Source organism: Fukomys damarensis, unplaced genomic scaffold, assembly GCF_012274545.1.
Source record: "Fukomys damarensis isolate Sample0158 unplaced genomic scaffold, DMR_v1.0_HiC HiC_scaffold_7, whole genome shotgun sequence".
Taxonomy (NCBI): domain Eukaryota; kingdom Metazoa; phylum Chordata; class Mammalia; order Rodentia; family Bathyergidae; genus Fukomys; species Fukomys damarensis.
In genome coordinates, this window is record NW_022900919.1 from 29,732,960 (window position 1) to 29,750,478 (window position 17,519).

A 17,519-nucleotide genomic window follows, 5' to 3' on the forward strand; every position below is an offset into this window, starting at 1 on the left:
CCTGGCGCGCCACGCCGAGGCCAACCGGAGGCGCTTGGAGGACCAGGCTGCTGAGCGCACCCGACTGCTGCGCCAGGGCGTGGAGGCACAGCACGCACTCGACGAGTTCCGGACCAAGTAAGCCGTGCGCAGGGAAACCGAGACACAGCAGAGGGGACGCACGAGGTGATCCCAGCATGCTAGGAGGCTGAGGCAGGAGGATCTTGAGTTCAAGCCCAGCGCTGTCTCCAAAAACGTAGGAGGGTGGAGAAGTAAGGTCAAGGGGAAGGCCCTGGGTCCATTACCAAGTACTGGAGGTGGGGGGCGGAGTAAGGCAAGCTTTCATTTTGATGGCTTTTCACAGTGTACATGAAATGGTATTATTCGCGTCTCATGTATTTTAAAATTCAGGTATAATTTACAGTGCACAGATTGTAAATTCATAATTTGGTGATTCTGGACAAACCCATCTATCCTGTGTAGCCAACCCAAACAGGCAGTATTTCCACTCTCCTCTTGCTAGTCTTTGTCCCCAAGCTCGAGGCACCCAGTTTTCTCTGTCATCGAAGATTAATTTTGCCTGTTCTACAATTTTGCAGGAATGTCTAATCTTTTATGCGGGGCTTCTTTTAGTACAGTGATTTTGCATTGTAGCACTGTTATTTAATCCTCTCAGCTTTATCCTCACGGTGTCATTTTACAGAATGGAATTGAGGTTTTTTTGGGGGGGGGCAGGGATTGAGCAAGACTTTTGTCCTGAGCTGCACGGTCAGCTCTTTCTAACTTTTTAAAAATTTTTTCTTTTTTTAAATCTTGAGACAGGGTCTTGCTAAATTATTAAGTTTTCCAGGCTTGGCTTGAGCTTGTGATTCTCCTGCCTCAGCCTCCCAAAGTGCTGGGATTACAGGCATGCAGCACCACGAACACCTGAGACTGAGGTTTAGACACATAGGGATTTGGGGCCAGGTCACCCAGCTGGGGAACTGCTGCACAGGAACTGGAACTCAGGGGTTGGGCAGCCAAATGGCAGCAGAGGTGACACTGGGGAGGCTGTAGCTATTTGAATGGCCCTGCCTGGTGGCATCAGCCAGCAGGGGGCTTGCTCCTGGGCAGCACCCATGTCCCAGGCTGTAAGGTACAGGAGCAGGAGGGGTGCTGAGGAAGAGACAAAGTGCATCTATCCTGTTGATAGCCAGAAATACTTGGAAGCTGACGCTTAGACTTCTGTCTTTCTCCTATTGGCCAGAACTTAGTCACATGGCCACACTTGGCCTCAAGGATTGCTGGGAAGTGTAGTTTTCCTTCTAGACAGTTGGGGGAGCCAGCCAGACCTGAAGGGCTGTACCTCCTAGGTAAGAATGGATACCAGGGGACAGGTTACAGGGAACAGAGGAGAGGTCATTTGGGGCAGGATCTTCTCTCTTCGTGGGTAAAATTCGCCAGAGGGAAACCTTTGCTGACCAGAATGATTTCTGCTTTCTGACTGCCTATTGTTTTATGGAAGTCTGGAAAGAAACTGACTAGGATAAAAAACGTGCCTGCACCTAGAATCTGTTGTTTGATTTATTGTGTGGATGTTTGAAGTTGTGGCCATGGCCCAGTGGCATCAGCCAGCAAGGAGCTCCTCTGCTCCACCCATGACTGCAGGCTGGCCCTCAGGCCTCAGGCATGGGTGCCCAAGTTCTCTCTGGTTTGGAGGGCTCTAGAAGCCAATGGGGAGATGGGAATTCTGGGTCCAGTTGTCATTTTGGAGGTGACCCAGGGAGCCCTGGTAGCATGTGGAGAGCTGAGAGGATGGGGGAGGCAGCCAGTGGCAGGCACCTTAGCAAGTGCTTTACTGTCTGGGTGCCTGGAGCTCTGTCTGATGGTGTAGAATGTGCCTCAGTCGTCTCTGCTGAGCCTGAGGGAACTAGGGTATTTATGTGCCCATGGGCCTCCATCAGAGTTGAGGGCACTGATTGCACACAGCCTGGCGGAGGCCTTTGCTGGGCAGGACCAGGGCACAGTGCTGGCAGCATTGGTGTCCTCATATTCCCATGGGCATAGCAATAACTGCTGTCTTTCAGCTGTTGTGAGGAGTAAGTGACACAGTCCAGAAACATGGCTGCCCGCACCTGCTGCTGCATACAAGTACAGCAGGAAGAGACCACGGCAATCGTGTTGCCGTAGCCTGTGCCGGCGGCCTCACAAGTGGTGCTGGGCTGTGTTTATGTTGCACTTGTGCCAAAGTAGAATCCTTCAGTCTTGGGCAGGTTGGGTAGGAGGCGGTTAGGGTGAGTTCTGTCTCATTAACCTTTCCCACTTGTCCCTTGCAATGTGCAAATGTCACCACTTTCTCATGGGCCATGGTGTGTGAAGGACTGGGAAGCAGTGGGCGAGGAAGTACAGAATCAGCTACTTTTTTATTTAAAAAATTTAAAAATAATTTTTATTTTTTGGATTCTATTCTCCCCCTCAAGCCCCCTCCCCACCCAGTGTACAAAAGCTTTGTTTCCATTTTTCCTTGTATTTTCACCTTTCTTCTTGTCCCCTCCTTCCCCCTTCCCTCCCTCCTCCCTTGCTCCCCTTCCCATTTGAACACTTTCTTCTCATTTCGCAATGTCCATTATATATTTCATTACTTATCCCCACTTTCGGGTTCTCACACCAGAGAATTTAAACATGCAAGTCTAATTTATTTCACTTGGGAGCATGGTCTCAAGGTCCATCCATTTAGCTATAAATGTCTGAAGTGCATCCTTCTTTATGGCAGAGTAGTACTCCATTGTAGAAAAAAACCTCCACATCTTCATGCACCCATCAGCTGTTTGGGCTGTTTACAAGATTTAGCTATTACACTCTGTGTTGCTGTAAACATGGGTGTGCATATCTCATTGTGGCATGATGCTTTTAATTCTTTTGGGAAGATACCAAGGAGAATAGCTGGGTCAAATGGAACCTCTAGTTTTAGTTTTCTGAGGAATTGCCATACTGATTTCCACAGTAGTTGCACCATGGTACTTGTACACTCCCACCAACAGTGGAGAAGGGTTTCTTTTTCCTTACAACCCCTCCAGCATTTGTTACTGTTTTTTTTGGGGGGGTGGGTACTGGGGATTGAACTCGGGACCTTGTGCTTGCAAGGCAAGCAGAAGACCACTGAGCTAAATCCCCAGCTATTGGTTGATTTTTTGATGGCAGCCGTTCTTTCTGGAATGAGATGGAATCTCAGCGTTGTTTTCATTTGCATTTCACAAATGACCAGTGATGTTGAACATTTTTCACGTATTTATTTGTTGTTCTAATTCTTCGCCTGAGAAATATCTTTTCATTTCAGATGTCCATTTTGGATTGAGTCTTTAAATTTGGGGAGGGTCTGTTTTTTTTGAGTTTTTTTTTGTTTTTTTTTTTGCTACTTCTTTAGAATTAGTCAACTTCTCCTGAAAGGAGGGGGTGCAGTATTGTCTCAGAATGACCTTCATGCTAACTGTTTGATCTACACATGGAATCATGATGCCACCAACTCTTGCTTTTGTGTCCATGCACAGGTATGAAAACGAGTGTGAGTGTCAGCTGCTGCTGAAGGAAATGCTAGAGCGGCTAAACAAGGTGAGTCGTGCTTGCCTTTGGGTTTTGGTAGTGTGGTTGCAGTCTTGAGCTAAATGCTGGAAGCAGTTGTTTTGCATACTTCCTGTTTGTATTATTGCAGGAGTTGCCTGTTTCTTTTGCTGTCCTTCTCTTCCTAAGTTTTCTAATTTCAGCAGTCTTTGTGCATAAAATTCATGCTCATTTTGCACCTTGCCATCATAGGATGCTCGGTCTCCTGGGAGAAACATAGACTATGGAGCTTATTTATTATGCCTGGTGTACTAGTCTGTTTTCCATTACTGTAATGAAATACCTGGGGCTGGATAATTTGTAAAGAAAGAGACTCCTTACCTTATATTTTGGGAGGTTGCAAGTCCAAACAGTATGGTGCTGCATCCAGTGAGGACCCCAGGCTCTGTACCTCATGGTGAGAGACATCTTGGCTGGAGGCCATGAGAAGGAGAGATCATATGGCAAGATGAGAAGCCAGGACCAAGGAAAGGGCTGGCAGTGACCTCTCTCCAGTACCAACATCTTGGAAGTCCCTCTCTCTTGATGTTGCCATCTTGGGGACTCAGCTCCCAACTCATGAACTCCTGGGGATCACTCAGATAATAGTTCTAGGCTACCTACATATGCCACTGTCACGATGACCAGCTGCCATGTTCCTATTCAGACACTGATCCCAGATAGCAAATCGAGGAAGGAACATGGTTTTGGGCAGTGGTTATTTGGACACAGTGGATCTGCTGTTGACTAAGAGTTTTGAGATTGTCATTTTATAGAGAAAGACTGAAGATAATAGAAGAAGAGTGTTTCCCATTTCCTGTGAAAGCCCCTCTTGTCAGAGCATGAAAAGTAGCCACACATGGTTGGGGAATGGTCCAGGGAAGCTCAGCTTCTCTGCAGAGCCCTTCCTGCACGGCTGTGTGAAACATGCTTTCAAAGGGCCAGTTTCCCTCTTCCAGTCTCCCATTGTGAGCTTGATTCACTGGGGTTTGGGGGCAGCTGAGAGAATTCTGCTACTGATAGGAGAATAATCCTGGACAAAGCTAGGGATGTCAAAGAGCTTTATGCATTGTCCTTTCTGGTCTTGTCAGTGGAAGAGCTCATACAGATCAGGGTGAAGCTCTGCTCACTTAGAGCTCATGGGCCACCGTCTCCCACCCCCTTCAGGCCCATTACCTAGTTACAATGCTGATGAAACAACAGGCTCTTCCCTCTGTTCCTAGATGGGTCGTGGGCTTCTCCACTACAAGGAACTCCATGTCGGACAGCCACACTTAGCTCAGGGTGTTTGCTGTTCCTAGCTTTGACCATTTGGTGTTGTTGTCACGGTCTGTTCTGCTCATTGGTGGGAAAACCAGGATTCCAGTCCCGGGAAACCATGTTTTGTTAAGTGGCTGTCATCCTCCTCTGGTGCCCACATGAGCACATAAAGTGTTGTCCAACTAGGACATTGTGAGAGGGGTGTCATCCATCTCTGCGTCCCAGGACTTACTCCAGCCAAGTGGGATGCCAGAGATGAAGATGGCAGTGAGATTAGCTTTGGGAAGCCAGAGGACATGGGCTCCTTGCTTGGCCCTGGAGTTCCAGAGTGAGGGCCCTGTGCTCCTTGTCATCAGAGTTGGGAGTGTCGTCTTTTTAGCATCTGGATGCCCAGCTGCTTTGCTAACATCTTTAGCTCATCCTGTTCTTGGTTTGGGTGGTGATCCCAGGCTACCAAATGGGACACCATCTTGTCCATGGGCCACCACTTCCAAGGATATCAATACCAAACATCCTTCATTTAGGAGCCAACTCAGGCCCTCAGGCTCCTCCTCAACCCCACTGTGTGGTACTTAGTGAGTTTTTGTCCTCACTGCGAAAAGCCCTTTCTGTGGACTTCCTCCCAAGATTTTTCCTTTTGCAGTGCCATCTTGGGCACACCTCAAGGAAGAAGAAGAATGGAAACCTTTTATTTTCCTTTTTGGTAGGAGCTTACTCTCTAGCCCAGGCTGGCCTTGAACTCACTGTCCTCCTGCCTTAGTCTCCCAAGTGCTGGGATCACAGGCATGTACCACTGTGCCCAGTTTTGGAAACCTTCTTTTTATCCTTGGTGCAAAGTGACAGTGGTTTTTAAAAACTTCTTTATCTTTTTCTTATAACAACAGCAATACATAGTCTCAGTAGAAAAATAAGATGATATATAGAGGCTTTTTTTTTTTTTTTGTGCCGGGGATTGAACTCAGGTCCTTGTGCTTTCAAGGCAGGTAGTGGAACCACTGAGCTAAATCCCCAGCCAATAAGACAATGTAGATAATGAGAACTAAGGAAAAGACATTCCACATTTACCAGCTCCAGCACCTTGTGTATGAGTCTGTTGGGACGTAGAGCATGGGTGTTTGAAGTGTCCACCTCATAAGAACATCAGGAAGGTTTTGGGAAAGGATGATACCCAGAGCACCCGTGAGGGCCAGCACAGGGCTTGGTGGTGTGACGGCTCCCTCCTGCTCACAAGGAGCTGTGCTGTCCAGAAGAGGAGTGCAGCCTGCTAACATGACCTTGAGTGGCTGTTTCAGCTCTCTGTGCCTTGTCTTCCTCATCTGTGAAATAGGAACCATAATGGTGCCCACCACCATGGTGTGGAAGGACATCTACAAGCCCAGTGTGCATTAAGTGGCATTCTGTATGAATATGTGACTTGCTGTCACAGGGTGGTGGGCCGCCTGTGGTCATAGTTAGGACACAGCCCTTGATGTGACAGGTGCCAGCTCGTTTCCCCCAAAGGATGCTGTGCCCAGTCCCGATGGGAGGGGAGAGGAGTTTTAGGGGCTGCCCAGGGGAATAATCTTTTTGATAGTCATGATTTTTTTGATTACCTTTTATTTGCAGCAAGTGATATAAAAATATTCCTTTTCAGATAAATCTGAGTAAGAGGGATTCAATCTACAGAAAAGTGTGGAGTGGGTAATGGAACATGTGACACGTGGATGCAGTGGAAATCACGCCCGATCATGTAGATGCCATCCTTGGGAAGTTCTTGCTCTCACGGAAGAGCCCCAGAAAGGCCTTTGGTTATTGGCAGGGCAGGTGCCACCCCTAGACACCATCCAGTCCAACCCCTTCCTTCTGCTAGTGAAGAAACTCAGGGCCAGGATTTAGCTCAGTGGTTCCACCACCTGCCTTACAAGCACAAGGTCCTGAGTTCGATCCCTGGTACAAAAAAAAGAAGCAGTCAGATGCAGAACTGGGTGCTGTAGGTTAAAGATGCTCCTTGCTCTTGATGTTGGTTCCCACCCACTGTCACCTAGACATGCTGGACCAGCCAATGGCTTTCTGCATCTCCCCAGCTGTGGGTACGGTACCTGCACAACCATGTCAGGCACAGCTCTAGTCATTGACCCCAGGGCCCAAATCTCAGCCACTGAGGGGCTGGGTGGATGGGTGACTCCCCAGGTGTCCCAGGTCCCAGTGACAGTGCAGCAGAGAGGCCCACTGAGCTCGGCTGTCACAAGGTAACCTGCTCAGGCACACGCCCTCGTGGGCAGTTTTCCTTTCCCTTTCTTCACATTCCAGCTTCTTGATGTAGCGAGACTGAGGCTTCCAGATGACTCTAGAGCTTGTTGTTGCTGAACACAGATGCAGGAGCCTATTGGTCCCTCATGAGGCCTGAGTTTGCTTATCTTGAGGACACTGTCAGGAGTAGACTTCAGTTTCCCTCTTTTTTTTTCTTTAAAACCCCTGGACTGTTACTGATGAAAATTCAAGTCAAATGCTTCCACTTGAAAATGACTTACACATTTAAACACAAGTGCTTCTCCCACAATTTGTGAGTCCGTGGGAAAGAACAAGGGACCAAGGAGGGCAGAGTGTGAATGGTGGGAAACGAAGCCCCACGCTCAGGGCTAGCGGCTTCCTGGTCCTAGAGGTCCTGAGGCTAGAAATAAACTTCCAGAGATGAGGAGAATCCGGGCTTCAAGGAAAGAAGGAGGGAAGGAGACTGCAGAGAGAGAGAGAGATTTTGACATCCAAGGTTGAAGGTAAAGTGCTTTTTGAATTAAATCTTAGCTAATCAGTTACTTTAGTGAACTTGAATGCGCCTTCTGTAGGAGTGAGGTTTTTAAAGGAATTTCTGGGTCCTCAAGAGTACGTCATCAAGGCTAATTTTCAAGGGTGTATTGAACTATACTTCTCTGGTCCCCTTCTCAGAAATGGGTGTCCTTGTTTTAGACCAGTGGTTCTGAGACTTTCATTTTACAACACTCGGAGAGCATTAAAACCCAGATTACTATGTCCTGGCTCAGAAGTCCTGATCCAGTAGGTCTGGGATCCACAGGGGAGGGGTATTTCCATTACTAACCAGCTCCCAGATGGTGTAACCCAGGGACCACACTTTGAGAATCACTGTCCTAGATCCAGAACATCCACAATGCCAAGGTTGGGTTATTTTGTAAAATGAGCCCAGGGTCTCAGTTCAGAAAAATGTAGATGCTGCTGCTGGTAAAGCTTTGGAAAGTTTGGCTGACAGCATCCCAGACATAATAAAAACACCAGCATCTACAGTTTTCAGAATTCAAACAAACAAAAAAAACCTTCCAAAACACATTCAGCAGCAGCACGTTCAGCACATTCAAAACAGATCAGCAGCGGCCATTCCATTGGCCCGGCTCACCTTTGGGGCTTTGGAGGGCGTCATCAGGAGATCTCTTTCAAAGCAGGATGGGATGAGTGGGTTGTAGAAGCATCCTGCCCCCGGGGGCATGTGATTGGGCCTGAGAAGCACTGATGGCCTTTTGTTATGGCCATGAGCAGCTTTAAACTCTATCAGTGGGGCCAGGGAGTGGTTGCTGTGTGGTGATCCAGAGAGGGAGGTGGGGAAAGATGGCGGGTGCCCACAGGATGGTGCCCCTCCTCGGCACACAGCTCAGGACTCAGATCCTAGCCCACAATCATCTGCTAAGGTCAGTTAAGTAGCAGAATGGCCCAGTGGCCCAGCTGCTGCTCTCTGAGCTTCATTCAGCGGAACCTTGGGTTCTGGGAGTTGCTTGTAGGGCTGGTGGGAGATACCAGGCCCTGTGGCCCACTGTTCTGCAAGAGGAGGGCCTCTGGCTGTGGGCGTAGCTCAGTGTTACACCACATGCTTAGTGTGTGAGATGCTTTGGATTCAATCTTCAGCCCCTATCCCCCTGCAAACAAAAACAAAACCAAAACCCCAAGCACCCCTGCTTTGATTCTATACATTGGCATCCATGGGATTTTTAAGAGGGCACCTGTGACTTAAAAACAAAGTTTGAGGACCCATGATCCTGAGGGTCTTTTCTAGTTCTAAAATTCTGAATGTTTGATCTCTAAGTAATAACGAAAAAGGGCCCCTGAAATCCTATTTCCAGTTCTTCAGCTCCAGTAACTGCAGATAAATTGTGGATGAATTTTGGTAAGACTGAGATGCTGGAGAATTCTCCACCCCTCCCTATCCTCACCAGCCTTTCAAGGGGCAGTGGGCAGGTCAAACACACCCAGAGAACTGGGCACTAGACCTCCGCCCAGCAGCCTTTTCCTCTTTCGAGTTTGAGCTGCGCCTCTACAGGGGTGTCCCCAGCTCCCAAGTGGAGTCACTGCTCATTGAACCCCTGCTCCCACGGAGTGGGCCCACATCCCAGATGTTCATTCAAGTGCAGGTCCCAGAGTTCATGCAGGTGGCTCTGTCGGCCTTGCGAAGGTGCCACAGGAGAGAAGCTGGTGTTGAACGGAAAGCTCACTCGAGAGCCCTTGTGGTAGTTGAGCATTTCCACCTCCTCATGGTCAGCATCAGTGATCTGAGGTCCTCCTAGATTAGGGACCTCTACAAGGATGACGGAGGAATCAAGTGTCTTTCCTGGGAACGCATCCAAGACCTGGCTAGAACTATCCCGACTGCAGGGTGGCAGGTCCCAAAATACCTTGGAGACCTCGTGTCTTGACCGTCTTACCTGTGGACGGTGCCCTTACAGGTTTAGCCAAGCCACACAGCCACCTGTATTAATGAGCGTCCATTGCCAGCATTCATCCTGCCTGTCAACCTGACAGTAACAAGTCAGTGAGAGCCCTCTGAGCAAAGCCTCGGGTTGGCAGGTGTGTATGGCATAGGTGTCAGGGTGAGGGTCTCCCACATCAATGCTGTGCCCATCCAAGGTAATGTGATCTATTCAAACAAGGCCAAAGAGATGAAAATCTGATTCGTGGGAAAGTCTGGGGAGCAGACTTTCTGCAATGAGTCTTATTTCCAACTCCAAAGGAACGGATGCTGTTCACGACAGTGCTCAGTCTGAAAAATGCATTTTGTCTTAAAGTTCTGTCTCAAGGTGAATGTTATCAGTTCTTGGGACTAAAACTATTAAAAGGCAGGATTTCAGTACTAAGGGAAATGTTTTTTTTTTTTTTTTTTGAGTAGCCTTAGAAACTTAGGTCACTGATGGCAAGATCCAGTTACTTAGATGCTAACGTCACTTGGTTTATAGATACACCCTAACTCTCAGAAGTTTCTAGATCAAGGTTTCAATTTGGGGACTGTAGACGTTTTAGGCTAGCACATTCTTTGTGGCTCATGGCGTGGGCATGTGTGTGTGTCCTGTGGATTGCAGAATATTTAGCTACCTCCCTGGCTCTACCCATTAGATACTAGAAGCACCCCGCCATTCAAGGTATGACATTGAAAAGCATCTCTAGACATTGCCAAATGTCCCTGTGGGTGCAGTCACTCTAGTCAGAACTGCTGTTTTACACCAGGTCCACAGGCTGAGCCAATTCTTTGCTGGAACAGAGTCGCAGACCCCCTTGCAGACCTGCATCTGAACAGAAATCTGCATTTCCTGGGTGATCCAAGGGCTCATACACCTGGCTGACTTTCACTTCTGCCTGATGCCTGTGACCCTGGTGTGTGACTGTTTCTCCTTGCAGGAAGCCGATGAAGCTTTGTTGCATAACCTGCACCTTCAGCTTGAGGCCCAGTTTCTGCAGGATGATATCAGTGTGGCCAAGGACAGGAACAAAAAGGTAACTGTGATGTTCCCATAGCCCTTGCCCAGGTTGGGCTCGTCTGTGAGCCCAGGAGCTCATGTCTGGAAATGACTGGCTTCCTTTGTCGTATTTTCCTCTGAGCCAAACTGGGGTTGGGCCGAGGGAACGGGCTGGTCACTGGCAACACTGAATGAGCCAGACACGCAGAGGAATAGGCAGCTGGGGTGCTTTGGGGTTGTGACCTTGGGAACTCGTATCTGTGCGTCCACTTCCTCCTATCTGCTCCCATGGATGGAGGCTGTCCAGTGCCTCCCCATGAGACCGAGCGGCTCTAGCTGCTGGGAGGAGCCCTCAGGTGCAGAGCCAGTGCAGAGGGAGGCACCCTGGGCCTGCGCCCCTGGTAGAGTCCACCTGAGTACCACAAGGAGAGGCTGGTGTTGCATTTGAGGATGAGGAAGCAGCCTGGAGAGGTTGGCCACACGCCTACGCTTCCATGGCGCCAGGATTTGGTTTTTCTAGCACCCCAGAGTCAGGCCTGTGAGGCTGGAGAGTGGAGAGAACTTGGACATGACGGAGAGGAAGCTCCTGAAGAAATGTGTTCTCCCAGAACTAAGAGCTGTAACTATATACATATTTGTATGTTCTGTACTTCTGCATTTTCTGGGCTGAAAGAGTTGACTGTTCCTGTTTTGACTTAGACTGTACCAGGGATGGCGAACCTTTCGGAGCTTTCAATGATATAAACGGCCCGTTGTGGCACTCGCCATAGGTTTGCCACCAGTGCACTATGCTATGCACTGTCTATACCACAGACTAGTTGTAAGTGCTATAGCTTAATTGAGAGATCTAAATGGCTGTGTAAATTACAGTGACAATATATGAGGTTTAATGGAAATACGTGGTGAATGTTTAAATTTAAAATTATAGGGCCGGGGTTTGGCTCAGTGGCACAGTGCCTGCCTGGCAAGTGTGAGGTCCTGAGTTTGATCCCTCGTGACAAAAAAAGAAATTATTATAGTAAAAGGCACATTGCCACGAATCCTCCTCCAAATGCTTCCCCTCACTGTGAACACACTTATCCCGCTGTTCTTGCCACTTTTTGTTTGAGATATGTAGTTCAGGCTGGCTTTGAACTTACTATGTAACCAGGCTGGCCTCAAACTTGTGGTGATCCTCCTGCCTCAGCCTCCCAAAGGCTGAGATTACAGGATTGCACCACCAAGCCCAGCCCTTTCTTGGTGCTTTCTGAAGCCATTCTGAATGTCCTCTTTCATGAGTGTCTTTAGTCTCTGTTGTGACTGCCTTGATATCCTCTTTGGTTCAGAATATTTACCATTCTTGGTCATTTTGACTTTGGGGAAGAGTCGGAAGTCACACAGTGCCAGATCCAGTGAATAAGGTGGATGAAGAAGACACAGCATTGTTTTTTCTCGAGCCTGCCTTTCTGTGAAGCAGCACTCGGCAGCAGCATTCGCTGTACTTTCCATCACACCTTCTAAAGAAGACTTCCGGAACTACTTCAGAAAGTGGCAAGAGCAATGGATGAGTGTGTTCAAGATGAGGGAGAGGATTGTGAGGGGGATTCATGGCAATGTGTTTTTTGTTGTTACGGGGGATTGAACTCGGGTCCTCGCACTTGCGAGGCAGGCGGCAGAACCTCTGAGCTAAATCCCCGGCCCTTGGCAATGTGTCTTTAACTGTAATAAAATCTAAGAAGTTTAAGCGCTTACCATCTATTTCAGTCACCCCGTGCATCAACACCTTGGCTCCCTCTCACCTCTGTGGGGCAGCTCTGAGGCTGCCGCTCTCCCTGACTAGCCTACCATGGAGCTCCAGGTGCCTGTCGGTGGCTGGCTAGTAACACCCTGACCGGCTGCCCATCCTGCTTCTCCCCATGCCCCCACTGGCCGTGTTTCCTGGCTTTGTCCTCAAATCATCTAAGTGCACTCAGATCCTTCTTGCACGGTCTGCTCCTAGGGAAGACAGAGTGATGCACTGGGAGCGTGTGGTGCTCCACAGTCCTCTGTCCCCAGCCAGTGCTGTGTGTGCTGAGGGTCTGTGCGCAGCTGTGCCTTCCCTTCCTGCTTGCAAACCTCCGACTTCTGAGATGGTGACCCAGGTTGGTCCCTATAAGCAGAGCCAGGGAGAGGGGAGGGAAGGAGGGAGCCCAGCCCAGGGCCACACCTCTGGAGTCCTGCGTTAGTCCTGCCAGTGCTGGGTGGGATGAGGCGGTCATGTAGCTTCCTGGACAAGGTGACCAGGGCTGGCCAAGGAGCGGGCTGTGGTATCAGTCGTCACTTGCAGCTGAGGACAGGCGCCTGGCTGGGAAAGGGACCTGGCAGCCTGCAGATGGTGACCCTGTTTTGTAGCAGGATGTGCCTGAGACCACACTTATGGTCTGCCAGGCTCTGCAGAGCGAGGCCACCCATCCATGGAACACTGTCCTGGGCTGGAGTCGGGAGGGGTCCTTTGTCCCTCTAGGCCTTGTGTTCCTGCTTTCTCTGTGAAGACAGCAGCCCAATGCCAAGGTCGTTGAAGGGAAATGGCAGAAGGAGCCATGCCTGAGTTTACCCATCTGCCTTGTGGTTCTCGTGAAGGTTAAAGGACATGTGCTGGGGACCATTGGCGGCAGCTCATCCCCACCTTGGCTGGAGTCAAGAGAGTGTGGAAGAACCTTTCCTGGGCTCACGTGATTGCCCTCCCTGCCCTACAGAATCTTTTGGAAACCCAGACCTACATCAGCATCCTACAGCAGATCATCCGGACGGCACCTCAGGCTGTCACGTGTAGCATGAGGGAGGTGAGCATGGGGGTTGTAGGAGGGGAAGCTTTCCTCACCCTGGGGCCTCACTGACCTCGAGGCACACTGGGTCAGACGCCTGTGTCGGTCAACTTCCTGCCTGGTCTCTGAGGTGGCTTCTGTTGGAGACTGTCGGTTCCTGCTGTGTGCTCCACAGGAAACTCCCAGACCTCTTTCCTGCAGCCTTGTGTCTGCTGCCAAAAACACTTCCACAGCCCGGCAAGCGAGAAAGGACGGCTACTTAGGTCCAAGGCTGAGGGCCATGTCTGGTGGTGGCCCTCACGCTGGCAGAGCCCAGGGTGGTCCTGGGCATGGATGTGTCTCCTCTGATCTGTCTTCTCACAAAGCCACCAGGACTTAGTCATGGGCCCCCTTGTGAAACGCCATCTTCCTGCGAAGCTTCCATTGTCTCTGCCCTACATCGGGGGCTGAAGCAGAGAGGACAGGCAGATCCCGGCCACTCACGCTCACTGCCCCCCGCTGTGAACAGGACTTCTGGCTGCTCTGTGTCCTCACTCCACTCACTGCGTCAGCCTTTGCCATTGTATGTTTTGCATGTGAGTCTGACTGTGGTCTGGATTTGCGTCCCTAGGGACGAATACGCTGGGTGTAGCTTCCTGTTCTCACGGGGTTCCAGTTCTATCAGGCCTCTCACTGTCATGACCGAGGCTGACCCTCGTCACCCCCAGAGGTCCTCCCTTCTGATACCGCCCCCTGGGCTCAGAGATCCACACACACAACCCCGGGGAACACAGGCATGCATGAGTCTGTTGCAAGCCCCTCTTGCCCTGGTGTTTCCTCCGTGTGATCGGAGCATGGCCTTCTTTTGCAGGAGAAGCTCCTGATGGAACGAGAGGTGGCCTCACTGCAGAGTCAGCTGGAGGAGAGCCGGGAGGCACTGTCCCACCTGCAGGCGCAGCGTGCAGAGCTGCAGGCCCAGGTATGCGCCCACGTGGGACGCCTACTTTACGCGCTTTATTGATGGGTTGCGGGCGCGTGCAGGTACCCAACTCTGAATTGTCACCCACCAAGCACACCTGTGTCCCACAGAACGGCCTTCCGAGCTTCTGGTGATGGGCGCCCTGCTTTCCCCAGCTGAGGTTCCCTGGATGCAGGACATTCTGTGTGCAACCTGGGGGAGTCCTGGGCAAATGGAGGCAGGGTTAGGGGACTCCCTGGTCACAGCAGTCACCTGAGGTCCCCTCCCCACCAAAGGTGAGGCTGTCCAAGGTGGCCCTAACCCCAAACGTGAGGTCATTTCAGTGTCAGTGGCCACTCAAGTCCCTGTGCACAGGTTCATTCATTTGCTGTGTATTTTGGTGGCCAGGAAGAGGATTTTCTCGGGGCCACCTGTGCAGATGGAGGTCACTTGCCTTCTTGTGCCTCCTGAGTGCAGGTGTGTAAGGGTCTTTGCAGCAGGGAGCAGGCTGCTGTGGTCCTGGCCATCTTCCGCCCTTCCCTGTTCTGTGCTCAGGACACTGGGGCCCGGCTTCCTGGGCCCACAACTGCCCTTCCTGGGAGAAGGAGAGAAGGCAGTGGCCCTTTACACCCTCGGCACGGAAGGTCGGCGACATCGTTATCCTCAGAGGCAAACAGGGTGGCTTCTGAAGTTCCATTTTGTGGTGCTGGTTAGGGACTTCTTCATGGTGGATTCATTGTGCCAAGTTAAGCGTGTTCTGAAGAGAGGGGCTGGACTGGGTTTGCACCTCGCCATTTTGCTTCCTGTGTCTCTTCTTGGGGTCAGTGTCTCCTCTTGATATGACTCGAGCCGGACACAGTGGTCAGGGCAGTGTTTGCCTCCTGTTAGGCGCCATGAGGTCGGGCTGCCTGCCGGGGCCACGCTCTGGGCAAAGCCGCCTTGGAGTTGCAGCAACCCCTGTGGGTGGCTTCCTTCTCAGCCAGGGCATAGTGGCTCAGCACCCGCTTCTTTCTGATTCAGTCTCCTGTACTGCACAGCAGCCACCCTCACGGGCAGTGCCAGGTCAGAGCACCATACCTCCAAGAGGCCGCGGCCCTGAATCCGGGCAGATGTGGGTGTGAATTGGTCTCCCTCCCACGCCTCAGCTGAAGTGGCGTCTTTCATAGCAGCCACGACCTCCAGGAGGCCTGGGTGGGCCCTGGGGACCTGAGCTCAGGGTCCTGCTGTCCACGCCGAGCACACTGTGCATGGCTCCCACCCAGCAGCTGGGGGCCTGGGGACGGGGACTGTCCCCCGACTAACAGAGGTCACAGCGGGAGACATGGAGACTCGTCCTTCTCAGGAGGCAGAGTGTGGTTCAGAACTGTGACTGTGCTTTCCTGTGAGGTCCTGAGGGAGAGAGGGACAGGGAGGGGAGGAAGAGAGGGCAGGAGAGGACAGGAGCGGAGCGGACAGGAGAGGAGAGGGGGTGTGCGTGGTGTGTGAGTGAATGTAGGCTCATGTGTGTGCATGAGGTAGGTGTGGTGTGCGCGTGTGTGTGTGCGTGTGCTGTGTGCCGAGTATGGCTGAGGAAGTGGGCGCAGGCCCAGCCGTTGTCTAAGACCAGTGTTTCTCACACTCGACATTACAACTCACTGTAAAATGGACTCAGTGGAACTGAGTGGCACAAGAAAGAAACCACTGAACTCTTTTTTTATTGTCTCATTGAGTGTATTGGTACATTTTAGGTATACAGTCTAGTTACATTCATTACTGGGGTCTTGTACCTCTACATGACAGGTCTTGGTTCTCATTTTTTCCCCTTGTCCCTGCCCTCCCTTCACCCCCTCCTCCCCTCCATTTACAAATCAGAGTGTGGTTCAGAACTGTGACTGTGCTTTCCTGTGAGGTCCTGAGGGAGAGAGGGACAGGGAGGGGAGGAAGAGAGGGCAGGAGAGGACAGGAGCGGAGCGGACAGGAGAGGAGAGGGGGTGTGCGTGGTGTGTGAGTGAATGTAGGCTCATGTGTGTGCATGAGGTAGGTGTGGTGTGCGCGTGTGTGTGTGCGTGTGCTGTGTGCCGAGTATGGCTGAGGAAGTGGGCGCAGGCCCAGCCGTTGTCTAAGACCAGTGTTTCTCACACTCGACATTACAACTCACTGTAAAATGGACTCAGTGGAACTGAGTGGCACAAGAAAGAAACCACTGAACTCTTTTTTTATTGTCTCATTGAGTGTATTGGTACATTTTAGGTATACAGTCTAGTTACATTCATTACTGGGGTCTTGTACCTCTACATGACAGGTCTTGGTTCTCATTTTTTCCCCTTGTCCCTGCCCTCCCTTCACCCCCTCCTCCCCTCCCCATTTACAAACACTTCATTTCCAACCACTAAACTCTTAACATTATAAGAACAGCAGCGTGCGTACAGGCAAAAGGGCAGGGCTTGTTTTGAACACGTACATTTATATATTTAAATGCACATTTGTTCAGCACCCCCCATGCATTTCTGTGACACATGTGGCCTGCGTTGTGCAGTGTGTTGTCTCTGGTGGCCGGGATGAGGGCACTGGAAGCCACTGCCTTGGATACTGAGAAAGTTGGAGAGCCCAGTGGGGCACGGAAAGTTCTAGTTCCAGGGTGAACAGATTTCTGCTCCCTCCGTCCGCGTCTGTGCTGGCTGAATCTAGGAAACGTCATTAAGGACCGGCCTGGTTTCCGAGGGCACGAGGCACACTGGGTGCCTGGCCCAGTCCCCGGCAGAGGACTCACTGGCGGACCCTGGGCTCATCCTCTGTCCAGGCAGGGTCTCGCCCTTCTCTTCTGTGCCATCCTGTGGATGCCTTCTCAGGGAAATGTTAAAGGCATGAAATGAGCAACAGGCCAACTGCTGACACTGAAGGGGAAAAGTCATCAGTGGGAGCCATTGGAAGTCGGGGGCTGTCTGTTCTTATGTAGTCAGGGGCTGGGCTGCAGGACCTGCTCATATATGGAGTGGTATTTCCACGTAATCTAGGCACAGCCTCCTGTGTACTTGAAATCACCTCTAGATTACTTAGAATACCCAATATAGTATAAATAGTTGCTTGATAAACAGTGTTACTGCATTATTTAGGGAATAAATAATGACAAACAAAACAAAACAAAACACCAGAGTGTGGTGGCACATGCCTATAATCCTAGCACTGGGGAGGCTGAGGCAGGAGGATCTCCTAAAGCTTGAGGCCAGCATAGGTTGCACAGAGTCAAGGCCATCCTGAAGTACATATGGAGATCATGTCTCAAAAAAAAAAAAAAAA

At 50.7% G+C, this 17,519-nt stretch overlaps 1 protein-coding gene across 7 annotated transcripts in view; it reads left to right on the forward strand.

Annotated features, from left to right (window-relative positions):
- Positions 1-7: 7 nt before the first annotated feature.
- Positions 8-17,519, forward strand: part of Bfsp1 (beaded filament structural protein 1) — a 27,531-nt gene continuing 10,019 nt past the window's right edge. Inside the window, exons 1-6 of one of the 7 annotated variants that reach the window (XM_010634131.2) lie at positions 8-117; positions 3,507-3,567; positions 10,465-10,560; positions 13,238-13,324; positions 13,672-13,881; positions 14,157-14,264. In XM_010634131.2, the coding sequence (XP_010632433.1) occupies positions 3,547-3,567; positions 10,465-10,560; positions 13,238-13,324; positions 13,672-13,881; positions 14,157-14,264 (522 nt within the window). In that variant the 5' untranslated portion in view covers positions 8-117; positions 3,507-3,546. Of the gene's footprint in view, positions 118-210; positions 252-1,274; positions 1,332-3,506; positions 3,568-10,464; positions 10,561-13,121; positions 13,882-14,156; positions 14,265-17,519 lie in introns of those variants that run through there. The other 6 variants (XM_010634128.2, XM_010634127.2, XM_033761165.1 and 3 more) reach the window with 6 other exon arrangements.